Source organism: Carassius gibelio, chromosome B6, assembly GCF_023724105.1.
Source record: "Carassius gibelio isolate Cgi1373 ecotype wild population from Czech Republic chromosome B6, carGib1.2-hapl.c, whole genome shotgun sequence".
Taxonomy (NCBI): domain Eukaryota; kingdom Metazoa; phylum Chordata; class Actinopteri; order Cypriniformes; family Cyprinidae; genus Carassius; species Carassius gibelio.
The window spans coordinates 2,756,461-2,782,974 of record NC_068401.1 but is presented as its reverse complement, the minus strand read 5'-3'; the positions used below and the strand labels follow the sequence as shown (position 1 = coordinate 2,782,974).

Sequence of the window (26,514 nt, the reverse complement as noted above, 5' to 3'; positions counted from 1 at the left end):
AGATCTACTCTTTCTGTGCACTCTTAAAAATAAAGGTGCTTCACGATACCATAGAAGAAGTTTTTTGTCTCAGCGGTTCCATAAAGAACCTTTAACATCTGAAGAACCTTTATGGTTCTTTTTGGCAAAAGAAGGTTCTTTGCGGAACTAAAGTTAGTTCTTCAACTGTGATGATTCTTTTAACCACCTTTATTTGTACATCAAATATTGATTCATTTGTGTCTGATTTTTATCTCCCAAAATACATTTCAGAAGAGAATCCAGAAACAAATTAATCATAATAATAAATCATCTGACTCTAAGCAATGCGTTATGTTCTGGGTATGGTCCTGTGCTATCGTGCATGATTCAAGCTTTCCTGGTTTCTTCTAAGCGTCTGTATCTCCTCTCTCTCTCTCTCTCTGTGTGTGTGTGTGTGTGCAGCTGGGACGAGAGCAGCTCCATCAGCAGCGGTCTGAGTGATGCTTCTGATAACCTGAGCTCAGAGGAACTCAACGCCAGCTCGTCTCTCAACTCCCTCCCCACCACACCTGTGGGCTCGCGACGCAACTCCTCCGTCATGGTGAGCAGATCACAGACAGGGTTTTTGTGCTGCGAAAGTTTTGGCTCATGTTTATGAACCTTGCTTGTTTGGATTTAGTAAAACTTGGCTTAAACCACTACTGGTATACACTGCTAGTTAATAAATAACCGAGCAGGTTTGGGACATCATATAGTTTGCACTAAAACATGATTAAATGTTCCAGATGGGAATACATTCTTGAAAACGTTAGACTGCAGCTGTTGTAAAAACATGCAGACATTGGAGGAAATGTTTTTTTCTGTGGTAGGGAAATATCCAGAACTCATCCAAAAAAGTCATGTTCCTAGAGTTCCTAGGTCTGTGCTTTAGATCAGTCTATAACTAAAAATGATGCAACACTTTGAATATAAAGTTGGCCATATTTGGTCCACAAGTTAGAAACTTTACTTGCTGTTGGTACGAATAAGAATGCATTAAATTGATCGAAATTGGCAGTGAAGACATACATAATGTCACAGAAGATTAAGATTGTAAATAATTGCTGTTCTTTTGAACTTTCTATGCATCAGCGAATCCTGAATATACATGGATAATAATCATATATGTTTCTCAAGCAGCAAATCAGCATGTTAGAACGATTTCTGAAGGATCATGTGACACTGAAGACTGGAGCAATGATGTTGAAAATATCACAGGAATGAATTACATTTCACAGTATATTCAAGTAGACAACAGTTATTTAAAATTGTAATAATATTTCCGCACATTTTCTGTTTCACTGTACTTCTGAACAAAAGAATGCCATCTTGTTGAGAAAAGACTTCTTTGAACTTACTTAAAGGGGGGGTGAAATGCTCGTTTTCACTCAATATCCTGTTCATCTTGAGTACCTATAGAGTAGTACTGCATCCTTCATAACTCCAAAAAGTCTTTAGTTTTATTATATTCATAAGAGAAAGATAGTCTGTACCGATTTTTACGGCGGAGCTAAAGAATCACGAGCGCCAGTAGGCTTTTGCGTTGAGAGCGTTTGGAAGCTGTGACATTACCGTGAGGAAAAAACCATCATCCAAAACAAACCATGGCTAACAGTCAGATTCAGCGTATATTTATGATCCAGAATCAGATCCCGAGGCTGAAATTTAACAAGAGCAGCAGCATCAACGACTACAGCAGGACGTCTCTATGTGGTATGTACTGAAACTGTATATATTTGCTTAGCAGTTTTGGAAAATTACAAAGTTCCACTTTATGTCGTCTTTTTTTTTCTTTTTTCTTTTTTTTTTAAGCTGTACATGTGGAAAGTGCAGTTTGATGACAACATCGCATGTTGTTTACTTGATGTGCTTACGCGCCGATAGCTAAGTTAACAACACAGAGATATTTGAAGCAGTTTTACTCACCGCCTGCGGTTCCAACACACGATCGTGACCCTTTTTCGATGGGACTGCATTATCCTTAAGAAATAAACGAAGTGCAAATCTGGCGTCAAACTGGGCCTTGTTTGTAAAACAAGCATCTTCGAAATGCAGGGAACAAACACAAACACTTGCACAACTCCGTTGATGCTCTGTAAAAATAAACTCTATCCACTGGTCCCTTAATGCTGTTTCTCTTTTGGTAATCTGTGCAGGGTTGTCTTGCCCTGGCAACCAAAAACACACTTCTTTTGTGACATTTTGCGACGCTCTCGCTCTGATCAGGCTGTGCACAGCCTCTCTCTGCTCTGCTATACGGGAGCACGCGCTCTTCCGGCAGAAGTGCCCTCATGACCCATATAAGGAAATTCCGCTCCATCTAACGTCACACAGAGCCATACTCGAAAAAAACTTTCCGAAACTTGTGACAATCCCGAAGAGGTATTTTTGGAACGAAAATACTCCTACAAACGTACAACTTAATTTTTGAAACTTTGTCCATGTTTAGCATGGGAATCCAACTCTTTAACAGTGTAAAAAACACAGTATGCATGAAATAGTATTTCACCCCCCCTTTAACTAATCATATGGATAATTAGCAATGATTTTTTTTTGTTTTGTTCTGAAATGAAATATGAACATGCAACCGGTGCTTAAAAACTAAAACTGGATGCGGGCACCAAGGCACATATTAAAATGACTTCCATATCTGTTCTTGACATTGTTTTTCAGTTCCTTCTCTGGTAAACACTGACATAAAATAACCTCTGAGGATTTGTTCAGTGTCGAGACGAGAGAATGCAAGACGTCTTGACAGTTTCAGGCCGTGGTTTGGTGTTTCTGCCATCTTCAGTTTAAGATGTCTCTGGTTTGGTAGTCTGCTGTTTTTCAGTGTAACACGTCACATTAAGTTTCTAAATGTTATCGTAGCATCACAAATAATGATTACAAATAATGCAACACAAGCAAAGTATGAGACACACGTGTATCACATTCACCCCCTGCTGTCAAAGTCAGGCCGGGAGAACCAGTACTTACTGTTAAAGCCTGGCTTTTGATTGTCTTGGATGAATTAAGAGCAGCTGTTTCCCATTGGGCAAGTCTTTTGCTTGTTTGAAGCGCTCGCTATCAGTTCACCATGAAATCAAATCTTTGTTTTCCTCATCATTAGAGACACATTAATTCTCATACAGATGAAAAGGAAACAATATGACTTTTTTCTGTTGCTATGGTAACATCATCATAGCATGGTTACATGAAATTTTGAAGATGTTTTCAATGTGCCATCTGTTCTTTACTCTAAGACGGAGTGAAAAGAGAAATGTCATATTCTTGGCACTGGCAAGTGCTCGCAGTGCAATGTCCAACGTTTCATCCATAATTGGCATGTTTTATGCAGTATATATGTAATGCAAAGTTATTTCCATCTGAGAAATGTGCTCTGTTTCTTTCATGTGGACTTCAATCCAGACCGTCCATATAATAGCATCAGAGAATCCAAGGGTAAATGTGGGAAAGTCTTTAAGACTAAGGGCCCTGTAATACACCCGGCGCAATGCGACGCAAGGCACAGCACAAATGTGTTTGCTAGTTTCAGTTCGGCGCCGCTCGCATTTTCCCCGTCCAGCGCCACGTTGTTTAATTAGCAAATGCATTTGTGCTCATTTTTGCGCCCATGGGCGTGCTGGTCCTTAAAAAGAGGTGTTTTCAGGCGACTGAAAATAGACTGCGCCATAGACCAACTCAAACCTGGTCTAAAGTCTGGTGCAATGTTTTTTCTTTGTTATTTAAAGAGCGTGTTAGTATAGGCGGGTCCGCAACGTGTAAATGCTGCTTATTAAACACAGGGACGCACAGCAGCACACAAACATGCCAAAAATTTTAATTTAAGGATTGCAATGCATAAGATTTTTTTGTAGGCTAATTGAATATATATATAAGTGCCTACATGTCATAATGGATAGTCATCGCATGTATCAGAATTTTCTATTTCCTCGTTCTGTCTTTGCACTTTGAAAAATCCTGACAGAACTGACAGTCACCACCATAAGCTACTACTAAATATTGTAGAAACTTAATTTTCTGTAAAGTTGCTTTGTATCGTTCACTGTAAGAAGACCATTTGGTTTTTCCTTGGAATTTTTTTTTTTTTACATCATAAATGAAGGTAAAGTAAGTCATAAATGAGCTTGCATGCAAATATGCACTTTATAATAACCAAGTCAAAAAGTATAGACTAATTACATATCTATAGACTAATTATATATACTTCATGTATATTTCAAAGTATGAGATGCATGTAGTTTCTTCATTTATTCTATGAAATGTAGTGCAAATACACTACCATTCAGAATTTTAGGGTCAAGATTTAAAAAATGTTTTTGAAAGACGTCTCTTCTGCTCACCAGGGTTGCATTTATTTGATCAAATATACAATAAAAACATTAAAATTGTGAAATATTATTATAATTGTAAATAACTGTTTTGAATTTGAATACGTTTTAAATTGTAATTTATTCCTGTGATGCAAAGCTGAATTTTCAGCAAATTACTCTCACTGCTCATTACTGTACGTCGTCATCGTGCACCATCAGAAATCATTCTTATATGATGATTTGCTGCTCACGAAAAATTTCTGATCATTATCAGTGTTGAAAACAGTTGTGCTGCTTCTTGTTTGTTTGTGGAAGACGTAATACATTTGATTTTTCAGGGTTATTTGATTAGTAGAAGTTTCAAAAGAACAGCATTTATTTTAAATGTAATGTCTTCACTGTCACTTTTGATCAATTTAAGGCATTCCCGCTGAATGTACGTTCTCATTCCTTTAAAGAAAATCTCTAGACCCTAAAGTTTCGAACATTAAAATCTGCTCTTCTAACAGCCGCTGTACTCTGTGTTTAGTTGCGGACGGATGCAGAGAAGCGTTCTCTGGTGGAGAGTGGACTGGCGTGGTACAGCGAGGACAGTAAGTCCCTACGGAAAGCTGATGGTGTTTATGACACAGGCAGCCTAAAGTCAGAGCCTTCCAGCAAGTGGAGGAAAACTCGGCTGCCGGATGGTTCTGCGCAGGACAAGACGGGGAAAGGAGAACTGAAGAAACCTCAGAGTCTAGGACAACCTGGGAGCTTCAGAAAGGGCCGAAATCCACCTGTGGGCGTCACCTCTCCCATCACACACACTTCACAAAGTGTGCTAAAAGTTGCAGGTAATTTTACTTTTTTATTTTATTACTTTTTTTTATTTTGTTTTATTTTTTGTTTTATTAAAAAATATATTTTGTTTTTTTTATTTTCTATTGTTTTTGCTTTTTTATTTTATTTATATTTTGTTGCTTTTTTTTAATCTAGTTATTTATGTTTATTTTATTTGCAATTTTAGTTTTATATTTGTTATATGTTATTTATGTATTTATTTGTTTGTTTGTTTATCTTATGGGGGTATGTTTACGAATATTTAGTTAAAGACTGTATATTTGGATTTACCGTATTTTTAGGACTATAAGTCGCACCTGAGTCGCATCAGTCCAAAAATATGTCATGATGAGGAAAAAACATATGAATCACACTGGATTATAAGTCGCATTTATTTAGAACCAAGAACCAAGAGAAAACATTACCGTCTATAGCCACGAGAGGGCGCTCTGTGTCTTCAGTGTAGGCTACAGGAGCAAAGAGCAGTATAGAGCGCCCTCTCGTGGCTGGAGAAAGTAATATTTTCTCTTGGTTCATGTCTCTTAGTTCATTTCTCTTGGTTCATGTCAAATAAATTTTTATAAGTCGCACCTGACTATAAGACGCATGACAAGTCAAACTATGAAAAAAAAGTGCGACTTATAATCCCGAAAATACAGTAAACATATTTTAGACATAAATTCATTCGGGGGACCCGTTCTTGGCAGCAAAACAACAACTTTTTGTTATCCAAACATGCATCTTCAAGTTGCCATCCAACATGCAGCTCCAAAAGGGTTATATATTACTGGGACTATATCATGAGTTGGAAATGAATCAGTTGGACAAGCTTCTGTGGTTGTTTGTGTTACTGCTGTCATCCATAACCTGTTATAAATGAAGACCATGTGCTATACAGAGTTTGGTGAAGTGTCTCTTCAGCAGATATCAGAACGATGACTGGTGGAAACTTATAAAGAACCACATGAAAGCGATCAAAACTGAATCTTAACTTCGATAGTTCAAAGTTTTATCTAGGGGTGGTGTTGGCGCAGTGGATAAGACGCATGCCTTTGGTGTGAGAGACCCGGGTTCGAATCCACTGTGAGGCACCACTGTGTCCCTGAGCAAGACACTTAACCCCTAGTTGCTCCAGAGGCGTGCGACCTCTGATATATATAGCAATTGTAAGTCGCTTTGGATAAAAGCGTCAGCTAAATGAAAATGAAAAAATGAAATGAATCTTCATATCAATCCATGTTAAGCTTTTCTATTCAAAGAATGCATACAGAGACCAGGGCTACAAAAATAGACTATGACAAACATTAAAAGGGCCATAAAGCTAGTCCATGTGACTCAGTCTTATGATAGATTTATGTGAGATTTAAGTCATTACCCACAAAAAAAAGATGGTGGGGGGTCCTTCTTTTCGCTGCATCTTTCAAACCTCATTAAGTCATGCTGGTTTAGAATTACACGAGGATGCATAAATTAGGGTGAATTATTCCATTAACTCTTTTTCATGATGTCTTTGACACTCCTCAAGTGCCTGAGCAGATTGTTTGAGAGAGAAGCCTGTCAGGTTCATCTTTTCACCATCTTCCATTGATGTAGTTTACCTTTCTACGCTGGATCCATAGTTTACAATGACATTTAAAAGTCAGCGCTCCAGTGCACTTAGAAGAAAACCAGCAGCTGTTTGGCATCATATGGCATTTTACTTTGTCATACTGACATCCTGTTATAAAAGTATCCTCACAAATGGCAAAAACAAAGACACCAATTTAAGAAATATAAAGCCGAGAGGTCATAACACTGAATAAAAGATTCAGTTTCTGATGTTTTAGGGTTGTGTGGCCAGTTTGAAGTAAAATTACTCACTGTGTATATAAAGAAATTAATTATTTTATTCAGCAAGGATGCATTAAATTGATCAAAAGTGACACTAAAGAAATATATTCATTTATCAATGTTACAAAACATTATTTTGTCAATTTCAAATTGATTCTGTTCTTTTGAACTTTCTATTCATCAAAGAAATCATGAAAACTAAAATCACAGTTTCCACAAAATATTCTGCAGCACAACTGTTTTCATTATTGCTATTACAATAATAAATGTATGCTGAGCATTAAATCAGCATATTAGAATGATTTCTGAAGGATCATGTGACATTGAAGAGTAATGATGCTGAAAATTCAGAAATAAATGACAATGAACAATATATATCGAAATAGACCATAGTTATTTTAAACTGTAAAAATATTTCACAATATTACCTTTTACTATATTTTTATAAAATACTACTAGATGTACATACTACTGTACTGTATATACAGCAGAAATCATAAGAATAATAAAAATCATAATACAACTAAAGTCAGGAAACCATAAAGTTTTTATTATAAAAAGTATAACAGCAGTTTTATATAGCAAATGTGTTTTGAAAAATATTTTGCATGAAAAATGTGCTTGAGTGATCTCATAATGGCATTTTTAAGTGGAAAATTTTAAATTAGATGCAAAAATAAATCCTAGATAATAAGCAGGCATGTTTTTCAGGCATTTCCCAGCATGCCACGCTCCGATAATGCTTTCCGCTGGATAATAGTTTATCTGTAGGCACTTCTAATAGTTTAAGCTTCTGTCATTAGTGTTCGTTCAGTGATTAAAGCTTCATAGAAACTCATCTATCCGTAATTAGTCCTCCAAATGTCATTAAACCTCACTCGCTGGCTCTTTTTCACTGAAGTATTCAGATGCTCAGGTCACGTGTGTGCTGTGTTTAGATCTCGTGTAGGCCGAGATGCTCTTTATCTTTGAAGGGTCTGTAATTAAACGCAGATGCCTGCTTGCCCTCGTCTTCACCAGCAATGACTCACATACTGTAGATTTAGGCCACAGGACCTTAATCATGGCTTCAATCGGGTCCTCTCCATGACTTCATCTGAAGTCATACCCCCAAGGCTTTATACTCACCTTTCTAATTACACGGCTCTGACCACACCGAGGACACTGATTCAACTTTGTGTGTGTGAAAGTACATGCATGGAGCTTTATTGATGATGTATTGCATGGAGCTGAATGAGTATCATATTCATCTGTGTAGTTTTTACATGACATTTAAAGGTACTAAGATAAATGCAATGAGGCATATCTAAAAACATTTGGTATTTCTATCCTAGAGGAAGATTGTTTGCTCACAGGTTGCTTTTCATGTTTTATAATAATCAATAGAGTTAGATTGCACGAACATCCAAAGGTTTCTGGGTTTTGGCTTTCATTTTGGAATTGGTTTTTAATTATGACTAAAGCTAAAACTATTACTTGTTTGGTTAGCTGAAGTCAGTGTTAGTTTAGTTTGACACACTGTTACTGTTGTTATTCATATCTTGAAACAGTTTTTATTTTTATTGTTTGTTTTAATAGCCTTTTAAGAATTTTTTTTTTGTCATTATAGTAATTATTTCAGTTTTAGTTATTTTAGTATATCAAGTCCAACAAAATACTGAAATAAAGCAGAAATAAAATCAATATGAAATATTAAAATATTTGAGAAATTGTAAAAATGTTGTGGAGATAAAACTAAATTTACTCAAACAAAACTGTAAATAAAAACAAAGTTTTAAAAAGTATAGCAAATTACTACAGTTTAAAAACTAAAAGTAAACCAAAAAAATATAAATAAATGAATTTTAACCACAAATAAAACAATATGAGATTTTAAATTTAGAAGAAATTTGATAGAGATATTGGTTTGCAAAGAAATGGAAAAGATTGTATAGTTTCAGATGACATGGACATGGATGTATGGAAGTAGAGAAGTCTAAATTATATAAAAACTTGTAGATCATATCTAATAATTTTAAAGGAGTTTTTTATTTCAGAACAATAAAATGAAAATATTTTTCCTGTAAGGAATATAAGTATTCTGTATTTCTGAAGCCAAGTAATATTTCACATCTATAATGGGTTTCATGCACATGCACAAACGTGACTGTTGGCTCTCTTTCTTTATAGTTTCTAAAGGAGACACTAAAGCAGTTGACAAGGTGAAAATGTCTGTCAAGGCAACGGGTCTCCAGCGTTCCCGCTCCGATGCGGGCCGGGACAACGAGCACCGCAAGCCTCCCTCCGGTCTGGTCAAACCCTCCACCGGAGCCTCCTTCGGTTACAGGAAACCTCCGACCACCGGAACCGCCACCGTCCTGACAGCAGGAGGCGCCACTATCACCAGCGGCTCGGCCACTGTGGGCAAGACCCCCAAGTCCTCTGGCATCCCCATCAAACCCGTCCCAGGTGCAGGCGGACGCAAAAACAGCCTGGACGCCAGCGGCTCCGAACAGGGGTTCCTGGCGCCCAACGCTCGCGGGAGCATTCAGTATCGCAGTCTGCCACGGCCTGCCAAATCCAGCGCTATGAGCTTGACCTCTCGCCCTGTCAGCGGCAGCATCGACGCCAGTCTCCTCACCCTCAAACCCGTACCTCCTCTGCCCAACACCATGCCCACCAGAGGAAAAGATGGAGGAGGCTTAAAAGCGGCAAGTCGCCCGAGCGCCACTGGACCTGTCAACCAAACAGACCGAGAGAAGGAGAAGGAGAGGGCCAAGGCCAAAGCAGACCTGGAGATCAGCTGTCTGAAGGCTGAGAACCAGACTGACAGCTGTGCAGAGACTGTGGAGAAGATCCACCGAGTGAGGAGGACCAGCAGCAGTAAATACCCAGAACTGAGCTCTCCGACCAGCACGCCAAGGTACTGTACGACCCTCTGCACAAATACATCATCAAATCAAATACACTGCAATCAATTCATGATATAAGTAAAGAAAATTAAGTAAAAAATAAAACATGTATTTTATTTCTATAAATTACTTAAAAAATATATTTAATGTAATTAAAATGTATAAAAATATATTTTAATTAAAATGTAATTCAATGTTTGTGTGTGTAATATTACTATTCTATTATTTATATGTTTATTATATTTTATTTATATTTATAAAAAATATTATTAATCTATTTAATTAATTAAAAGAATCATTTTAGTTTGTCCATTTTTGTTTTGTGATAATTGTGTTTATTCTAAATTAATGACTATTGGCTATTAAATGACATGCTATTTATTTATTTATCTTAAATACATTTTATTTCTAATTAATCAACTAGTATAAAAATTTATATTTTTTAAATCTATATTTTTGATGTCCTATGTTCTATACAGTGTTCTACATGACAATGCATTTTAGTTGTTTTTTTATATAAAATTATTTCATTTGAAAATATAATACAATGATTGTCATGATTTGTTAAATAGATAAATATTTTTTAAATATATTTTACACCTTATCATAACAATTCATGATATTTTCAAATAATCAGGGTCGACTAGGTGACTTTGCTGCACTTCAGAAATAAAATGGTGTCACGGTTGGGTTTGGGAAAACACAAAGAGAGGGTAGATCCAAATGCAGGTAAGGGTTTTTATTTAAACAGAGGGGTAACTACAAAAATAAACAGTCATGAGAGACAAACGTAACCAAAAGAGGGAACCGGATGAAACGGGGAACTCGGAAGAATGAGAAGGTAGAGGAAGTCTCGGGGGAACGAGAGCATGAGACACATAGGGTAAGGACTCCATGAAGACAACAGAGAAAGACAGCTCTATATAGGGAATCTAATGACAGAGTATTGTCAACACCTGTGCGATTCTAATTGGAGTGCAATTACTGTGAAGACACAACCAGACTAGCGGAATTAAAGTGCCTATGGTGAAGTGCCTAAGGGGAAGTGAGCTCATTAGGGAACACCCAGGAAAACAAAGACTGGCAGCGTGACATTACCCCCTCCCTACGGAGCAGCTACCAGATGCTCCACCTAAACCCAGGAAAACCCCAACAGAAAAAGAGGCAGGAGGGAGATGGAACGGCGGCGGACCAGGGGGAGGGACGGAGGGACAGAAAACAGGGACAGGAGCAACCAGGAGGAATGGAAAGGTGCAACACAAAACAAGGAGTCCAGGAGGGAGGCGGACAGGTGGAGGCTCAGGGGGAGGGAAGGAGGGCCAGACTAAACTAAAAGGAACAGACAGAAACAGAATTCAAAAAAACACAAAACATAAGTCCATGAAGGGCATGTTGAGGCGTCCACCAGGACGGAGCAGATGACCACCACATCTTTGTGGTCGAGGCCGGAGTCCACCAGGGCGGAGCGGAAGACCACCACGGCCTTGTGGTCAAAGTCAAAGCCCTCCAGGGCGGAGCGGAAGACCACCACGTCTTTGTGGTCGAGGCCGGAGTCCACCAGGGCGGAGCAGAAGACCACCACGTCCTCATGGTCACCGCCGGAGTCCCCCAGAGCGGAGCGGGCGACCACCACGTCCTCGTGGTCACCGCTCGAGTCCCCCAGGGTGGAGCGGACGACCACCACGTCCTCGTGGTCACCGCCAGAGTCCCCCAGGGCGGAGTAGAAGACCACCACGGCCTTGTGGTCACCGCCTCGGGAACTGTATCAGGCACCGCCTCTGGAACAGCCTCGGGCACCGCCTCGGGAACTGCATCGGGCACCGCCTCGGGAACTGCATCGGGCACCGCCTCGGGAACAGCATCGAGCACCGCCTCGGGAACAGCATCGGGCACCGCCTCGGGAACAGCATCGGGAACCGCATCGGGCACCGCCTCGGGAACAGCGTCGGGCACCGCCTCGGGAACTGCATCGGGCACCGCCTCGGGAACAACATCGAGCACCGCCTCGGGAACAACATCGAGCACCGCCTCGGGAACTGCATCGGGCACCGCCTCGGGAACCGCATCGGGAACCGCATCGGGCACCGCCTCGGGAACAGCATCGGGCACCGCCTCGGGAACAGCATCGGGCACCGCCTCGGGAACAGCATCGGGCACCGCCTCGGGAACAGCATCGGGCTCCGCCTCGGGAACAGCATCGGGCTCCGCCTCGGGAACAGCATCGGGAACTGCATCGGGCACCGCCTCGGGAACAGCATCGGGCTCCGCCTCGGGAACAGCATCGGGCTCCGCCTCGGGAACAGCATCGGGCTCCGCCTCGGGAACAGCATCGGGAACTGCATCGGGCACCGCCTCGGGAACTGCATCGGGCACCGCCTCGGGAACTGCATCGGGCTCCGCCTCGGGAACTGCATCGGGCTCCGCCTCGGGAACAGCATCGGGAACTGCATCGGGCACCGCCTCGGGAACAGCCTCGGGCACCGCCTCGGGAACAGCCTCGGGCATCGCCTCGGGAACAACATCGAGCACCGCCTCGGGAACAACATCGAGCACCGCCTCGGGAACTGCATCGGGCACCGCCTCGGGAACTGCATCGGGCTCCGCCTCGGGAACAGCCTCGAGCACCGCCTCGGGAACTGCATCGGGCACCGCCTCGGGAACAACATCGAGCACCGCCTCGGGAACAGCATCGAGCACCGCCTCGGGAACTGCATCGGGCACCGCCTCGGGAACAGCATCGGGCACCGCCTCGGGAACAGCATCGGGCACCGCCTCGGGAACAGCATCGGGCACCGCCTCGGGAACTGCATCGGGCACCGCCTCGGGAACTGCATCGGGCACCGCCTCGGGAACAGCCTCGGGCACCGCCTCGGGAACAGCCTCGGGCACCGCCTCGGGAACAGCATCGAGCACCGCCTCGGGAACTGCATCGGGCACCGCCTCGGGAACTGCATCGGGCACCGCCTCGGGAACTGCATCGGGCACCGCCTCGGGAACAACATCGAGCACCGCCTCGGGAACAACATCGAGCACCGCCTCGGGAACTGCATCGGGCACCGCCTCGGGAACTGCATCGGGCACCGCCTCGGGAACTGCCTCGGGCACCGCCTCGGGAACTGCCTCGGGCACCGCCTCGGAAACTGCATCGGGCACCGCCTCGGGAACAGCATCGGGCACCGTCTCGGCCTCCGGAACAGCAACGGGAACCGCATCGGGAACGGCTTCGGTCACCGCCTCGGCCTCCGGAACAGCAGCGGGCACCGCCTCGGCCTCCAGAACAGCAACGGGAACCGCATCGGGAACGGCCTCGGCCACCGCCTCGGCCTCCGGAACAGCAGCGGGTACCGCCTCGGCCTCCAGAACCGCAGCGGGCACCACATCGGGAACAGCATCGGGCATTGCCTCGGCCTCTCGAACAGCATCGAGCACCTTCTCGGGAACAGCCTCGGCCTCGGAAACAGCATCGGGCCCCGCCTCGGGAACTGCATCGGGCACCGCCTCGGAGACTGCATCGGGCACCGCCTCGGCCTCCGGAACATTAGCGGGCACCGCCTCGGGAACAGCATCGGGCACCGCCTCGGGAACTGCATCGGGCACCGCCTCGGAGACTGCATCGGGCACCGCCTCGGCCTCCGGAACATTAGCGGGCACCGCATCGGGAACGGCCTCGGCCACCGCCTCGGTCTCCGGAACAGCAGCGGGCACCGCATCGGGAACAGCCTCGGCCACCGCCTCCGGAACAGCAGCGGGCACCACATCGGGAATGGCCTCATGGACGGCAGCCGCCCGCTCGGGAACGTTCTCCGGGTCCTGAGGAACAGTAGCTGCCTGTCTCCTCCTCCGCCCTCTACGATGGAGAGTCGGTGGCGTTGAGTCGGCCATCTTGTGCTGTGGTGCTGGGCTGGCGGCCATCTTGAGCTGTGGCGCTAGGCTGGCGGCCATCTTGGGCTGTGGGGCTGGGCTGGTGGCCATCTTGGGTTGTGGGGCTGAGCTGGCAGCCTTGTCTGGAAACTCTGGTGTGGTTGTTGCATTCCACTGAGCACGATGGTGCAGGTAATTGGTAAACCCCCAAAAGTCCAGGATCTCTAACCCCTTCATCTCCCATTGAGGTAAAGGATCATCCAGGCAATTATTAAACCAATCCTTTAGTGCTGCATCATTGTAACCTAACCCGACTGCCAAAGTCCAAAACAATTGCGCCAGGCCACCCACCTCCCTTCCCTCTTGATGAAGGGTGGTTAAGTTCCGGACTCTCCCCCTCCGTTCCTCCATGGTGGCTGGGGAACCGATCCGAAATCTCACACCGCTGGATCTAGGCATGTTGGAGTCCTTCTGTCACGGTTGGGTTTGGGAAAACACAAAGAGAGGGTAGATCCAAATGCAGGTAAGGGTTTTTATTTAAACAGAGGGGTAACTACAAAAATAAACAGTCATGAGAGACAAACGTAACCAAAAGAGGGAACCGGATGAAACGGGGAACTCGGAAGAATGAGAAGGTAGAGGAAGTCTCGGGGGAACGAGAGCATGAGACACATAGGGTAAGGACTCCATGAAGACAACAGAGAAAGACAGCTCTATATAGGGAATCTAATGACAGAGTATTGTCAACACCTGTGCGATTCTAATTGGAGTGCAATTACTGTGAAGACACAACCAGACTAGCGGAATTAAAGTGCCTATGGTGAAGTGCCTAAGGGGAAGTGAGCTCATTAGGGAACACCCAGGAAAACAAAGACTGGCAGCGTGACAAATGGGGGGAAATATCTAATATAAAGTTTTTTTTTTTTCTTTAATGAAATAGTTAAAGGCAAAATTTTTGCAGGAAATATTCTGCAGATGCCCTGTGTGTTTTTATTATGCAAGTTATGCTACTCAATTATTTAAAACCCTTTCTGGAAATGGACATCAAGAGCCTTTGAGGCTGATTTTCTGGTTGGCAGCGTGTTCTTCTCTGGATGCTCTGTGTTCCCTTCAGTACTTGTTTACAGAAGGTCTTTGAGTTCATGACGTTATTGAAGATGCTGTTGTGGTGTTTGACTCTAACAGGTTGTTGAGCAGTAAGTCTCTAGTTCATCCTCCCAGTCTGGCTCACCTAGACAAGCTCAACTCCAACAGTCTGGACTCCTGTATCACCATCCATGACCTTCCTCCAAAGATCCCTCCCTACTCCAAGCTGCAGGACCTGGCGGGCTCCCGCGTGTCCTCTCGACTCACCCCGAGCCCCGCGCCGGTGCTCCACATCGACTCTCCCAGCTGTTTCTCAGGCCAGACGCTGTCGGTCAGCAGCTCCCCCATCCTCTACCCCAAGATGTCCGGCCTGCACCGCAGCATGGAGTCACTGCCGCTTCACATGAGCGTCCCCATCAAACCAGATCTGGGAGAGCGGGATGAAGCCAGGAGCACTGGGACGTGGGGCGCAGGGAGCCGGACATCCATCACTTTGGGCGACAGGTGAGTTTGGGTCTGGTTATTGGTTGTATGATGTCTAACTTAGCCAAATAGAGCAAATCTGTCATTTAATATAGAATAATGACTGAACCTGGTGAAACAGAGCAGCGTAATAAGTCACTATTGTTTTGTACAATTAAACGCGCATCACAATCATCAACATATTATAGTGAATTCTGTAGATCATGTGACACTGAAGAATGGAGGAATTATGCTGAAAATTCTGCTTTGCATCACAGGAATAAATTAGATTTTAATCTATATTAAAATAGAAAAAAAATATTTTGCATTATAATAAAGATTTCACAGTATTAGTTATTTTCCTGTATTTTTTAGCTTTGATGGAGTTTAAGAAACTATTTTAAAAAAACATTAAAACTGTATAGTGTATATCATTAATGATATAATTATATCTATTTATTTAATTGTAATTAACTAACAAATCTATTGGACTGATTATTACTTTAACAAAAAAAAAAACATTATCCTTATTATTCTTAGTAGTAATAATAATAATAATAATATGTACATTTATCATTGTAATTATTAATTATATTTATATATTCTTATTGATTTTATCATATTATATGTATATATATATTACCAAGTTGAATAAAAATAATATGATTATTATTACTATATGATTTCTATTATACATAATTTTGTGTTATGTTCCACACTGATATTACTGTATGCACTTAATTTCACAAATTATTTGCTGTAAGAGAGTCGCCCCCTGCTGGCATGAGATTACTCGTATTGGACTGAACATCAGTGTAATGCTAACCCTGTTAGTTTGGGGTGAGCTATTTATACTGTGTGTGCTGCTCTCTACCCCTCCCAGTTTACAATCTGATAGGAACACCTTTCCCAAGAAAGGATTAAGGTACATATATTTGATCTAAAATCAGCTAGTACAGCATTCAAATGTAAGATGGTTCTGATCCGTGTATGTTATGCTCTCTTCCGCAGTCGCTATGGCAGTGGCCAATCAGAGGGAGAAGTGAGGGAACGCCGTCATTCCCACACGATCACGAGCATGACGGATTCGGAGAGCCCACCGCAGCTGCCCTCGCCGACACACGTGACACAGACCTTCCTGGGAAAAACACCACCGACCAACGTGGGTGAGTGAAGTCAAAAACTTCTCAGGTGTGAGATTTTACAGCAGATGCACATTAAATGACACTCTCTCTCTCTCTCTCTGCAGTGGCACCAATCCCAAGTTCAGGTGCCGGTTCCCAGATCACGCGCTCCAACAGCATCCCGGCGAATGACATGGGCTACGAGCTTTATGGCACATCTCCTCTGGGCAGCTCTCTGTCTCTGGCTGACCGACCAAAGAGCATGATGAGATCCGGATCCTTCAGAGAGCCGAGTGAAGACGGTGAGCCATGGAGCCAATGCTCAGGAGCCTGCTCGAACCTAGCCTACTCCTTGATTTGATGCAACATGCAAAAATGTGACCCTGGAGCACAAAAAACTGTGTTAACGCACAGCTATATTTGTTGCAATAGCCAAAAATACATAGTCATTTTATGGATCAAGTTTTTGTATCTCAGCCAAATATTCTCCTATACTAACTGGTTTTGTGGTCGAAGGTCATAAATGCTTACAAGTGTTCAGATAACAACTCAGACTAACCTTAATGTGCTTTTTGTTGCTTTTAATGGAGAGTAGAGTTTTAATAGAACTATAATAGCAATAGTTTTCTGGTTCAGGGGGGGGGGGGGGGGGGGGTTATCTTATTTTGACTGATAGCTCAATAGCTGTATGGTTTTAGTATTACTTATATACTTTTATAGTATTTATTCATATTTTAATTAGCTTTTGTTTTTGAATTTAGATGTTTTTGTTTTTGAATTAATGCAATTGCACTTCTAGTTTAGTTGAACAGTTTTCATACTTAAACTATAGCTACAATTTATTTTAAGGGGTCCTTGTTGCAGTTTAGTTATACATTTAAGTACTGAGTAATATTAATTAACTATCGTCTTAAATGTTTAAAAAAAAAAATCAGTTCATTTTGGCAGTTCAAATTAAATGGTAAGTTGCTAAATAATTATTTATTTGTTGTTGGGGGTTTTTTTAGGTTTTTTATTGGATATTTGTATTTCATTTCAGCTTTAATTTCAACTGTTGAAAAAAAGTTTTAGTTTTAGTTAGCAACACTGCTTCATGACCAAAGAAGATATCTAATAATACTTGAAAATGAAATGGAAACTTAGCCTATTTCCCATCTTAATGCATATTTCTTGTCTTATTTTGTATAATTCATCAGTGCATGCTATTCTAATCAGCAATCAGGTATAGACGGACATCAGTCAAGTCATTACCAATGTTTTCATGTTAAATATCTTTATTCTTTATTATCTTAGTTTTATTTAGAAATAGACTATATTATACAAATAAAATTGGTTGGAAGCAGTTTCTATATTTACTAAATGACTTTTATTTTTAATTGTGAAACTGTCTCTATCCCGTATCTGTGTGTAATTTAGCTTTCTCTCTCTCAGTTCATGGATCTGTGCTGTCTCTGGCCTCGAATGCCTCATCCAACTATTCGTCGGTGAGTAGAAACTAATGCACAATGTTAAAATTAGGTCGGTTTCTGTATTTGAATGGCTTTTGTATATGATTGACAGAATTTGATACAGTCGGCTCTTTATTTCCAGAAATTTCTCTTAACAACCAGCCTTTTTTCTCTGTTTCCTGTCCTTGCTCACTCTTTCTTGGTCTTTATTACCATTTCTGTACCGTGCACTCTAAGACTGAAGAGAGAATGCAAGGAGAGGTAAGGATTTTCTCATGCAGAGCAGCTTCTCTTTCTCCTTTGCTTCCTCTTATATTCTGCTATTGCTCAAGAAAAATCAAAACATTCATATTCACTTTTGATAGCATTTGCACAATAAATGACACATAAACAACCAGCTATAGTTCTTTTTTGTGTAACATCATCTTTACACTTATTGCATTATAGTTAAATGTCAAATATTTGCTGACCTTTGTTTTGAAAATGCCTTGGTTTGTTAATGTGTCTAACTCATTCTACCTTCTCAGCAAATCCGGTTACTGAGGCGTGAGCTGGAGTCATCTCAGGATAAAGTGACCAATCTGACCAGCCAACTCTCAGCAAATGTACGTGCAAAACACCACTGCGTATACACAACAGCAGATGTCAGATTTATTGGTATTATTTTAGAGTGATGCATTTCAGAATTTCACAATTTATAATTGCATATTATATATTATTTATCAAACGTTTCATTATTTTATTTTGTTATTTTGATTGTTTTTCATTTAATATTTGATTTTTAATTGCATGTTTGTGTCATGGTAGCTATAAGCAAAAGTCTTCATACTTAAATGTCCATAACATGTTGTCAGAGTTGTTTGTTTTTCAGACACACGGTCACGTCTATACCTTCACTAGCATTTTGACTTTCTTTTCTCACCTTTTCAGTCATCGTTGCTTGTTTTGCAGGATTATTAATTAAATAATGAGTATTGCCATGTAATGTGGATTATTGTAATTTACAATATTTCTAGTGTTTTAAATCCAGATAACTTCTCACTGCAAGTTCCCACTAACCCCAGCTCACCCTGCACTGATCTGCTGCTTCAACACAGCTGGCTTCAGCTATACACTCGCACACTGTGATGACTGTTGAATCTGAATGGGATTAGAGTTTGTGTGATTCGGACTGTATTATAGGCCACCTATTATGTAAAATTCACTTTTGCATGTTGTTTGAAAATAAATGTGTGTTGGCCGTGTGTACAGTACACAACCACCCTATAATGATAAAAAAAATCCACCCGCTTCTTTTTTTCAGTCCCCACAAATTAGAAGCAGTGCCTCAGATCTAGCTGTTTGCAGAATCCGTAAAATGTGATGTCACATTTTACAGGCCCCGCCCACAACTGTTCACGGACACTCCCGTATTAGCAGAGACCCCACCCTGAGTGAGCCGCACACAATCCACCATGTTTATCTCCACCCTAGAGAATTTAAAAGCAGCCTTCAAATAAGAAAAATGTTGTCTTATTAAAGCTACAGAAGTTATTGAATCAAGAGCAGTGCGAGGCTTTCTGCTTTTATTAATGGCAGTATCTAATTTAAACATTTTTCTTTCACAGGTATTTATAGTTTAAGCGCAATAGAACATGAAAGAGAACTTAGTCTAACACTCGCATGCCATGTGACAGCTGCTTTCTGTGCGATTGCTTTGGATGTGTGTGCTTAGATTTTAAATTAATATGGCTTTAAAATGCATGATTTCAGCAGTGTAGACATGATGATCAAAACCAAACAGATCTTGTAAAGGCACAGCCCTATTCTGAAAAAGGAATAGCCCTATTCCACTCAGAATAGGCGTTTTCAGAATGATGCTGTAAAAGAAATGATCTGTGGGGTGTTTTGTGCTGGGAAGACACACTCTGGGGACACCTGAGACTTAATAGGTGACCTTTTAAAATCACTATATCTATAAAACTATTTTACCTAATCATCTTAGGGAAAAGTAATCCTGTCTGAGTAGGGATCTACAGTAGAGTGTGTTATATATGGGTGGAAACAAAAGTGCCCTCATAATCATCTCCAGAGGGGCTTTAACAAAACATTTTCATTTCTGATGCTGATCCAAGTGCATATATGATTGTGTGTGTGTGTTTGGGATGGAGGGTTGTGGCCCTATAGTCCTAACAGCACTGTCCCTCTCTCCCTGGCTGATTTCCTGTCCCGGCTTCTGATGACTGACTGCTGCCTGGGGTTGCTGGCTGTTGCAGGCAGGCCAGGTTTGTTGGACTGTCACTCGCAGCCCTGTCCGTCGCTGTTGCATGTGTCCCCCCGCCCTCACTGACTGATGATGTGGAATGGAAGTCATTTATGTTTGCTCTGTGGCTTTCAGGTATCATCTGGCTGGGTTTTGATGATGTCATAGAGTTGATCTTGGGTGCTGAATGAGGGAACCACAATCGCAAACATTAACATAGTTGTGAATGTGCACTAATTTAGGATTGCTTCTTTTATCTGAACAAACCCTTAGCCCAAATTATTGATTTCTGTGTGTAACTTGTACCACACAATTTGTGCTATATACGTGTCCACCCTAAAAAACCATAAAAAATATATAATAATATATCATATAAAATAATGTGACCATGAACCATGTAACAACAGCCATAGGAGCCATAGGAACGGCCTAGGAACATGATAAAAAAAAACTTTTGCAAATACATAGCAACACTATTCAATTTGCCTTATTGTCACTGTACATAGTAAAATAACATTCTGTCTGATGAGTCTCAGTTACAAAAGAAAACAAAATAAACAACAACAATGAATAGTCACCAACAATAAATAACAAACAGCAACAGTTGCAACAAAAAGTGCAATTTTATATTCAGTGATGTTCTCAGTGAACAACTGTGGCAACTTTCCATAACACCCGAACAACCACTTAGAACTCCAAAGAAACCCCATGGGAAATCCAATATACTGATAAACACCAAAACACCTAAGAAACCACATATAAATTCCCTAGCAACCACTTAGACCACCCTAACTAACAGCTGCATAGCAATGTTATAAAAAACATTCAGAACACTTAAGCAAATGCATAAGAAAACACTAATGCCCTAGAAACCACATTACAATGAACGGGCAAACATCCATTGAACCCTAGCAAACGCATAACAAACCTTTAGCAACCATTTAGTAACATTCTGCAGCAGTTGCCTAGCAACACACTAATAATCATTCAATAAAAACTTCAACAACCACCTAGAAACACCCTGACAAGCACTGAGAACACACGCCTAGAAACCACCTAGCAACACACCAATGATCATTCAGAACACCTTAGCAACCACTACACCTCTGGAAACCGCCTAGCAACACACCAATTATCATTCAGAACACCTTAGCAACCACTACACCTCTGGAAACCACCTAGCAACACACCAATAATCATTCAGAACACCCTAGCAACCACTACACCTCTGGAAACCACCTAGCAACACACCAATAATCATTCAGAACACCTTAACAACCATTACACCTCTGGAAACCACCTAGCAACACACCAATAAACATTCAGAACACCTTAGCAACCACTGAGAACACACCTCTGGAAACTACCTAGCAAAACACCAATAAACATTCAGAGCACCTTAGCAACCACTACACCTCTGGAAACCACCTAGCAACACACCAATAATAATTCAGAACACCTTAGCAACCACCGAGAACACACCTCTTGAAACCACTTAGCAACACACCAATGATCATTCAGAACACCTTAGCAACCACTACACCTCTGGAGACCGCCTAGCAACACACCACTAATCATTCAGAACACCTTAGCAACCACTACACCTCTGGAAACCACCTAGCAACACACCAATAATCATTAAGAACACCTTAGCAACCACTACACCTCTGGAAACCACCTAGCAACATACCAGTGATCATTAAGAACACCTTAGCAACCACTACACCTCTGGAAACCACCTAGCAACACACCAATGATCATTCAGAACACCTTAGCAACCACTAAGAACACACCTCTGGAAACCATCTAGCAACACATGAATAAACATTCAGAACACCTTATCAACCACTAGCAACACACCAATAATCACTCAGAACACCTTAGCAACCACTACACCTCTGGAAACCACCTAACAACACACCAGTGATCATTAAGAACACCTTAGCAACCACTACACCTCTGGAAACCACCTAACAACACACCAATGATCATTCAGAACACCTTAGCAACCACCGAGAACACACCTCTGGAAACCACCTAGCAATGCACTAATAATCATTCAGAACACCCTAGCAACCATATAGAAACACCTTAGCAACCACTGAGAATACAGGTACACCTTTAGAAACCACCTAGCAAAACACCCTGGCAACCACCCACAGCAGCCTAGCGTCACGGTGGTGTTTTTCTTCATGAAATGTGTGTGTAGTTGCGTATGTGATGGGCCAGCTGGAGTCACAGTGAGTAGCATGATGGGCATTGTATTTTTGATCAGGTTTAGTCTACCATCTCACTCTCTCCTGTAACGTGTGTGTCGTCACATGGCAACCTCATGGTTCTGTCGTTTCCAGCCTGTAGGTCGTCCTCTGCTCACCCTCCATTCATCCATCCATCCATTTCCACAGCTGTTCTTGATTCCCGTGGTTTCCCATCGCACTTTCCCAGCCCAGATGGAGACACACATGAGTGTGTGAGTGTGTGTAATGATCAGTAGTGTTTGTCAGACACTAACCTGCACCTGTCTCTGTGTCTGCAGGCGAACCTGGTGGCAGCGTTTGAGCAGAGTCTGGCCCTCATGACGGCGCGACTGCAGAGTCTGTCTGTCACTTCTGAGCAGAAGGTCAGTGTACAGAAACCAACATGCTGTTAGAGTTGGCACTGTAAAATTTGTGCATTTGCCTACTATATAAAAACTATTATTGAAATCAGAAAATCAGCATATGAGAATGATTTCTGAAGGATCGTGTGACATTTAAGACTGGAGTAATGATGCTGAAAAATTCAACTTTGATTATGGCAATAAATTACATTTTAAAAAATATTCAAATGCAAATCGGTTATTTTAGATTTCATTCTTCAAAAACTGGTTATACGCAAACTTACTGTTATTAGAATTTTAAATACTAAACAGTTAAATCTGCGAAATAATGTGAGTACTGTAATGTTCATCAGAAGTAAGGCACAGGGATGCACAAAACACACAAATTGCACAGTTTCATTAAAACTGACACCAAAAACAGCCAGAAAAGGCACTTGTGTTAGGTTTTAGCAATGAAGTTTCATGGTTTGTTTGTTACGAGTTTTCTTTTCAACAGTGGAATCAGATATGTTCATGTTTTAACAATAAACATATAAGTAATACCTTTGGTTTATCATTTTAGGATTCCGAGCTACAGGACCTGAGGGAAACCATAGAAGTCTTAAAGGTCAAGAACACAGAAGCCCAGTCAATTATTCACGTGGCCCTCAGTGTCCCCGAAACCACACCCAAAGGTTCAATGTTTTGTATATATGTACATTTATTCCTTATTTTGTGCATTAGGCTTTCTTTGTGGTTTTTAGACTTTTTTTTAGACTTGATGGAAGTGCGCGCTAAATTAAAAAAGATTTGCTCTTCAGAGCTGCAGATCGACCGTCAGAACTCGTCAGAGAGCATCTCCAGTCTGAACAGCATCACCAGTCACTCCAGTGCCGGCAGCCTGAAGGAACAGGAGGCCAAGAAGAAGAAGAAGAAGAGCTGGGTGAGGACGGGAACAGTTTTAGATGGTTTTATCTTGGGTTCAGGCTGCTCATTTAGCTGATCTTGTATGTGTAATGTAGATGGTCTGTTTCAATGCTGTGATTAAGTATGACTGTGATCTCTTCCCTTCGCTTCCCTGCTCCCTATTTCACAGGTCTATGAGGTGAGTCGTTTTCCCAGCCCATCCCATCCCATCCACATCCATCACAATCACAGCATACTTAAAATCTCTGAAAAAATAATCAATATCTTCTTTGTCATTATATTATGTGGTCAAAAACTCAGTCAGTAGGTCTCAGCAAATTAAAATTGTACAGTATAGTCTGAAATGGATGCTTTCAGGATTAGAATCTGATGAATTTGTGTTTTAATAGTATATACTGTACAATATATTAATAGACATACTGCCTGGAAAATTAATGTGACACATGATTGACAGGTGTCCTATTACTCTCCATCATTTTGTGCATTCTTTAACTGTTTGATATGTGCTTTGTGATTAATACTGTCATTATTAATGCCTGAGATAAGCATTATATTATGAAACTTTATAGGGTGAACAGCATTTTAATTTAACATGTTCACTATTTCTATATACTATTACAGTATTCCAAAAAAAATATTTATTTATCTTATTTTATTTTAGTAATTTTTGTTATGTGCTTTTCTCATTTTTATTAGGTGTTAGGGTTTTTAAATGTCTATATAGCTTTATTTTATTATTATTTCATTGTTGTTTTAAGGGTTTTAATACTACTTATTACATTTCTTTCAGTTAACTTCAAAAGCAACATGTCTAATTTTATTTCTACAATTTAAGTTTAAATTTCATCTAATGTTTATATTTTCTTTTATATTCCAGTTGAAAGTAATTCCAGTTTTATTTTCATGAACATTAACACTGCTGAGAAATAGACATTCGTTGCATTGCACTACCAATGCTAATCGAATGCTCTGCTTGAAGCTATTTGGATCATTTTAGCTACAATTCATTGTTAAGATGTGCCATCACAAACATCAAATCATATATGCCTCCACTGTGATTGTGTTTTATGATTATGACAAACCTTGGAAATGAACACTGTGAATTCATATTTGTTTTTAATAGACTCTCAATATGCAGTAGTCTTTAGCTGAACGTTGACCCTCATTTCTGCTCTACATATAGCTGAGGAGCTCCTTCAACAAGGCTTTCAGTAAAAAAGGATCCAAAGCACCATATGCAGATATAGAGGAGATTGCAACGCCAGTCACATCCACCCCATCTTCACCCAAAATCCAACATAATGTGGATAACGCCTCCGCAAAGGCCTCGACTTCAACATCGGGGTAGGAAATGCCATTGTTTATGTTCTTCACAAGATGATTTGAATTATTCAACGTCCACCTTTCATTGTTGACGCCTGTATTTCCGGCAGATCGTGCGAGGGCTCTGAAGACACTGAGCATGAAGAGAAAGTGGTTTCAGAGTTACGCTCAGAACTGTGGGAGAAGGAGCGCAAGCTGACGGACATCCGCCTGGAGGCGCTGAGCTCCGCCCATCAGCTGGAGCAGCTGCAGGAGGCCATGACCAACATGCAGGTGTGTGTGTGTGTGTGTGTGTGTGTTTGAGAGACACTGTACAGGTGAATACAAATATTTAACTGTAAAACTGATTTCAAGCCTCAGATTTTTATTGGTTGTCTACATGAGGGTTTTGTGAAATTGCTTTTGGCTGCAAATAAAAATATGTAAAATTAAATTAACTAAATAATAATAATATTTTTTAATTATAGTGAATGTATTTAAAGTTATTATTATTGTTATTATTATATTGGTGTACTGGTTAGTTATTAATACAAGGAAAAAAATAATAATTGCAAGTGATATATTTAAATATATGAATATTATTATATTAATATGTACAATTTAATTAATAATAACAGTGATCAATTCTGTTATAAAAAATATTTGTTATTATTCTGTATGTGTTTAAAATTATTACTTTTGTTAATTGTTATTATTTAGGTGTTTTAATTAGTTAGTAAACAATTGTAATAAAAGGTAAAATGTTAAATTATACAGTATATTTTTTAAATAATAATATTTTTTATTGTTATATCTGTGTTATATAGGTGTTAGATATTAATAATATAAATAATATTACATTTGTTGTAATTGTATTATTATTGCTGTATGTATAATTTATTTAATACTAATCATTTTAAAATAATTAAAATTATATGAGATATATATATTATAAAATTATCATTATTTTATTATTTAGGCACACAGGTTAATAATAATAATAAAATTGATACATTAAATGTGTAATACTTGGGTTTCTTCATTTAAATCCCTTAACAAATGCATTTAAAGATGACGGTGGAGAACCTGAAGGCGGAGAATGACCAGCTGAAGACGGGTGGCCCCTCCTCCAGACCGCCAAGCTCCACCTCCCAGTCCTCAGGGCTCGGTTCATTGGGCATCTCATCACCACGGCAATCTGTGTCATCTTTCGGCAAAACCGGCATGGGACAAAACGAGCCTTTCCCAGGTCACACATTTACACAGAGATTTCATGCATGAAATATGAAGTTCTCACATCCAAACGCTCTTGAATTCTACACTTTCTGACTGTAATTGCTGATCATCTCACAGATGTCTTTCAAAGCCCCACCACGACTTTGCAGAAGGATGAAAATCTCGTCAGAGTGTTGGTTCGCATACCCCATCAGCACCTATTCAAAGACGTGAGTGCTTTACACAAGCATCTTCATCCTGAAGAGTCAGCTGATCGTACATTATAAAACCAATAGTTCTGATTCTAAATTTGGACTTATATTATATAATATATATATTAGCCTATTTATAAATATTTTTAATTAGATTGTATTTTTATAATTTTAGTTTAAGTTCTAGTCGTTTTGATGTGT

General features: G+C 40.8%; 1 protein-coding gene across 3 annotated transcripts in view; it reads left to right on the top strand.

The window, feature by feature from the left end:
- Positions 1-26,514, top strand: part of nav1b (neuron navigator 1b) — an 80,690-nt gene that overhangs the window by 38,414 nt on the left and 15,762 nt on the right. For 2 of the 3 annotated variants that reach the window (XM_052559709.1, XM_052559711.1), the window contains 17 exons: positions 424-562; positions 4,846-5,149; positions 9,135-9,867; positions 14,903-15,307; positions 16,149-16,190; positions 16,277-16,431; positions 16,515-16,691; positions 17,821-17,873; positions 18,075-18,098; positions 18,365-18,442; positions 22,616-22,699; positions 23,241-23,352; positions 23,479-23,600; positions 24,768-24,928; positions 25,018-25,180; positions 25,958-26,135; positions 26,240-26,331. In XM_052559709.1, coding sequence (XP_052415669.1) covers positions 424-562; positions 4,846-5,149; positions 9,135-9,867; positions 14,903-15,307; positions 16,149-16,190; positions 16,277-16,431; positions 16,515-16,691; positions 17,821-17,873; positions 18,075-18,098; positions 18,365-18,442; positions 22,616-22,699; positions 23,241-23,352; positions 23,479-23,600; positions 24,768-24,928; positions 25,018-25,180; positions 25,958-26,135; positions 26,240-26,331 — 3,022 coding nt within the window. The remainder of the gene's footprint in view (positions 1-423; positions 563-4,845; positions 5,150-9,134; positions 9,868-14,902; positions 15,308-16,148; positions 16,191-16,276; positions 16,432-16,514; positions 16,692-17,820; positions 17,874-18,074; positions 18,099-18,364; positions 18,443-22,615; positions 22,700-23,240; positions 23,353-23,478; positions 23,601-24,767; positions 24,929-25,017; positions 25,181-25,957; positions 26,136-26,239; positions 26,332-26,514) is intronic. The other variant, XM_052559710.1, reaches the window with a different exon arrangement.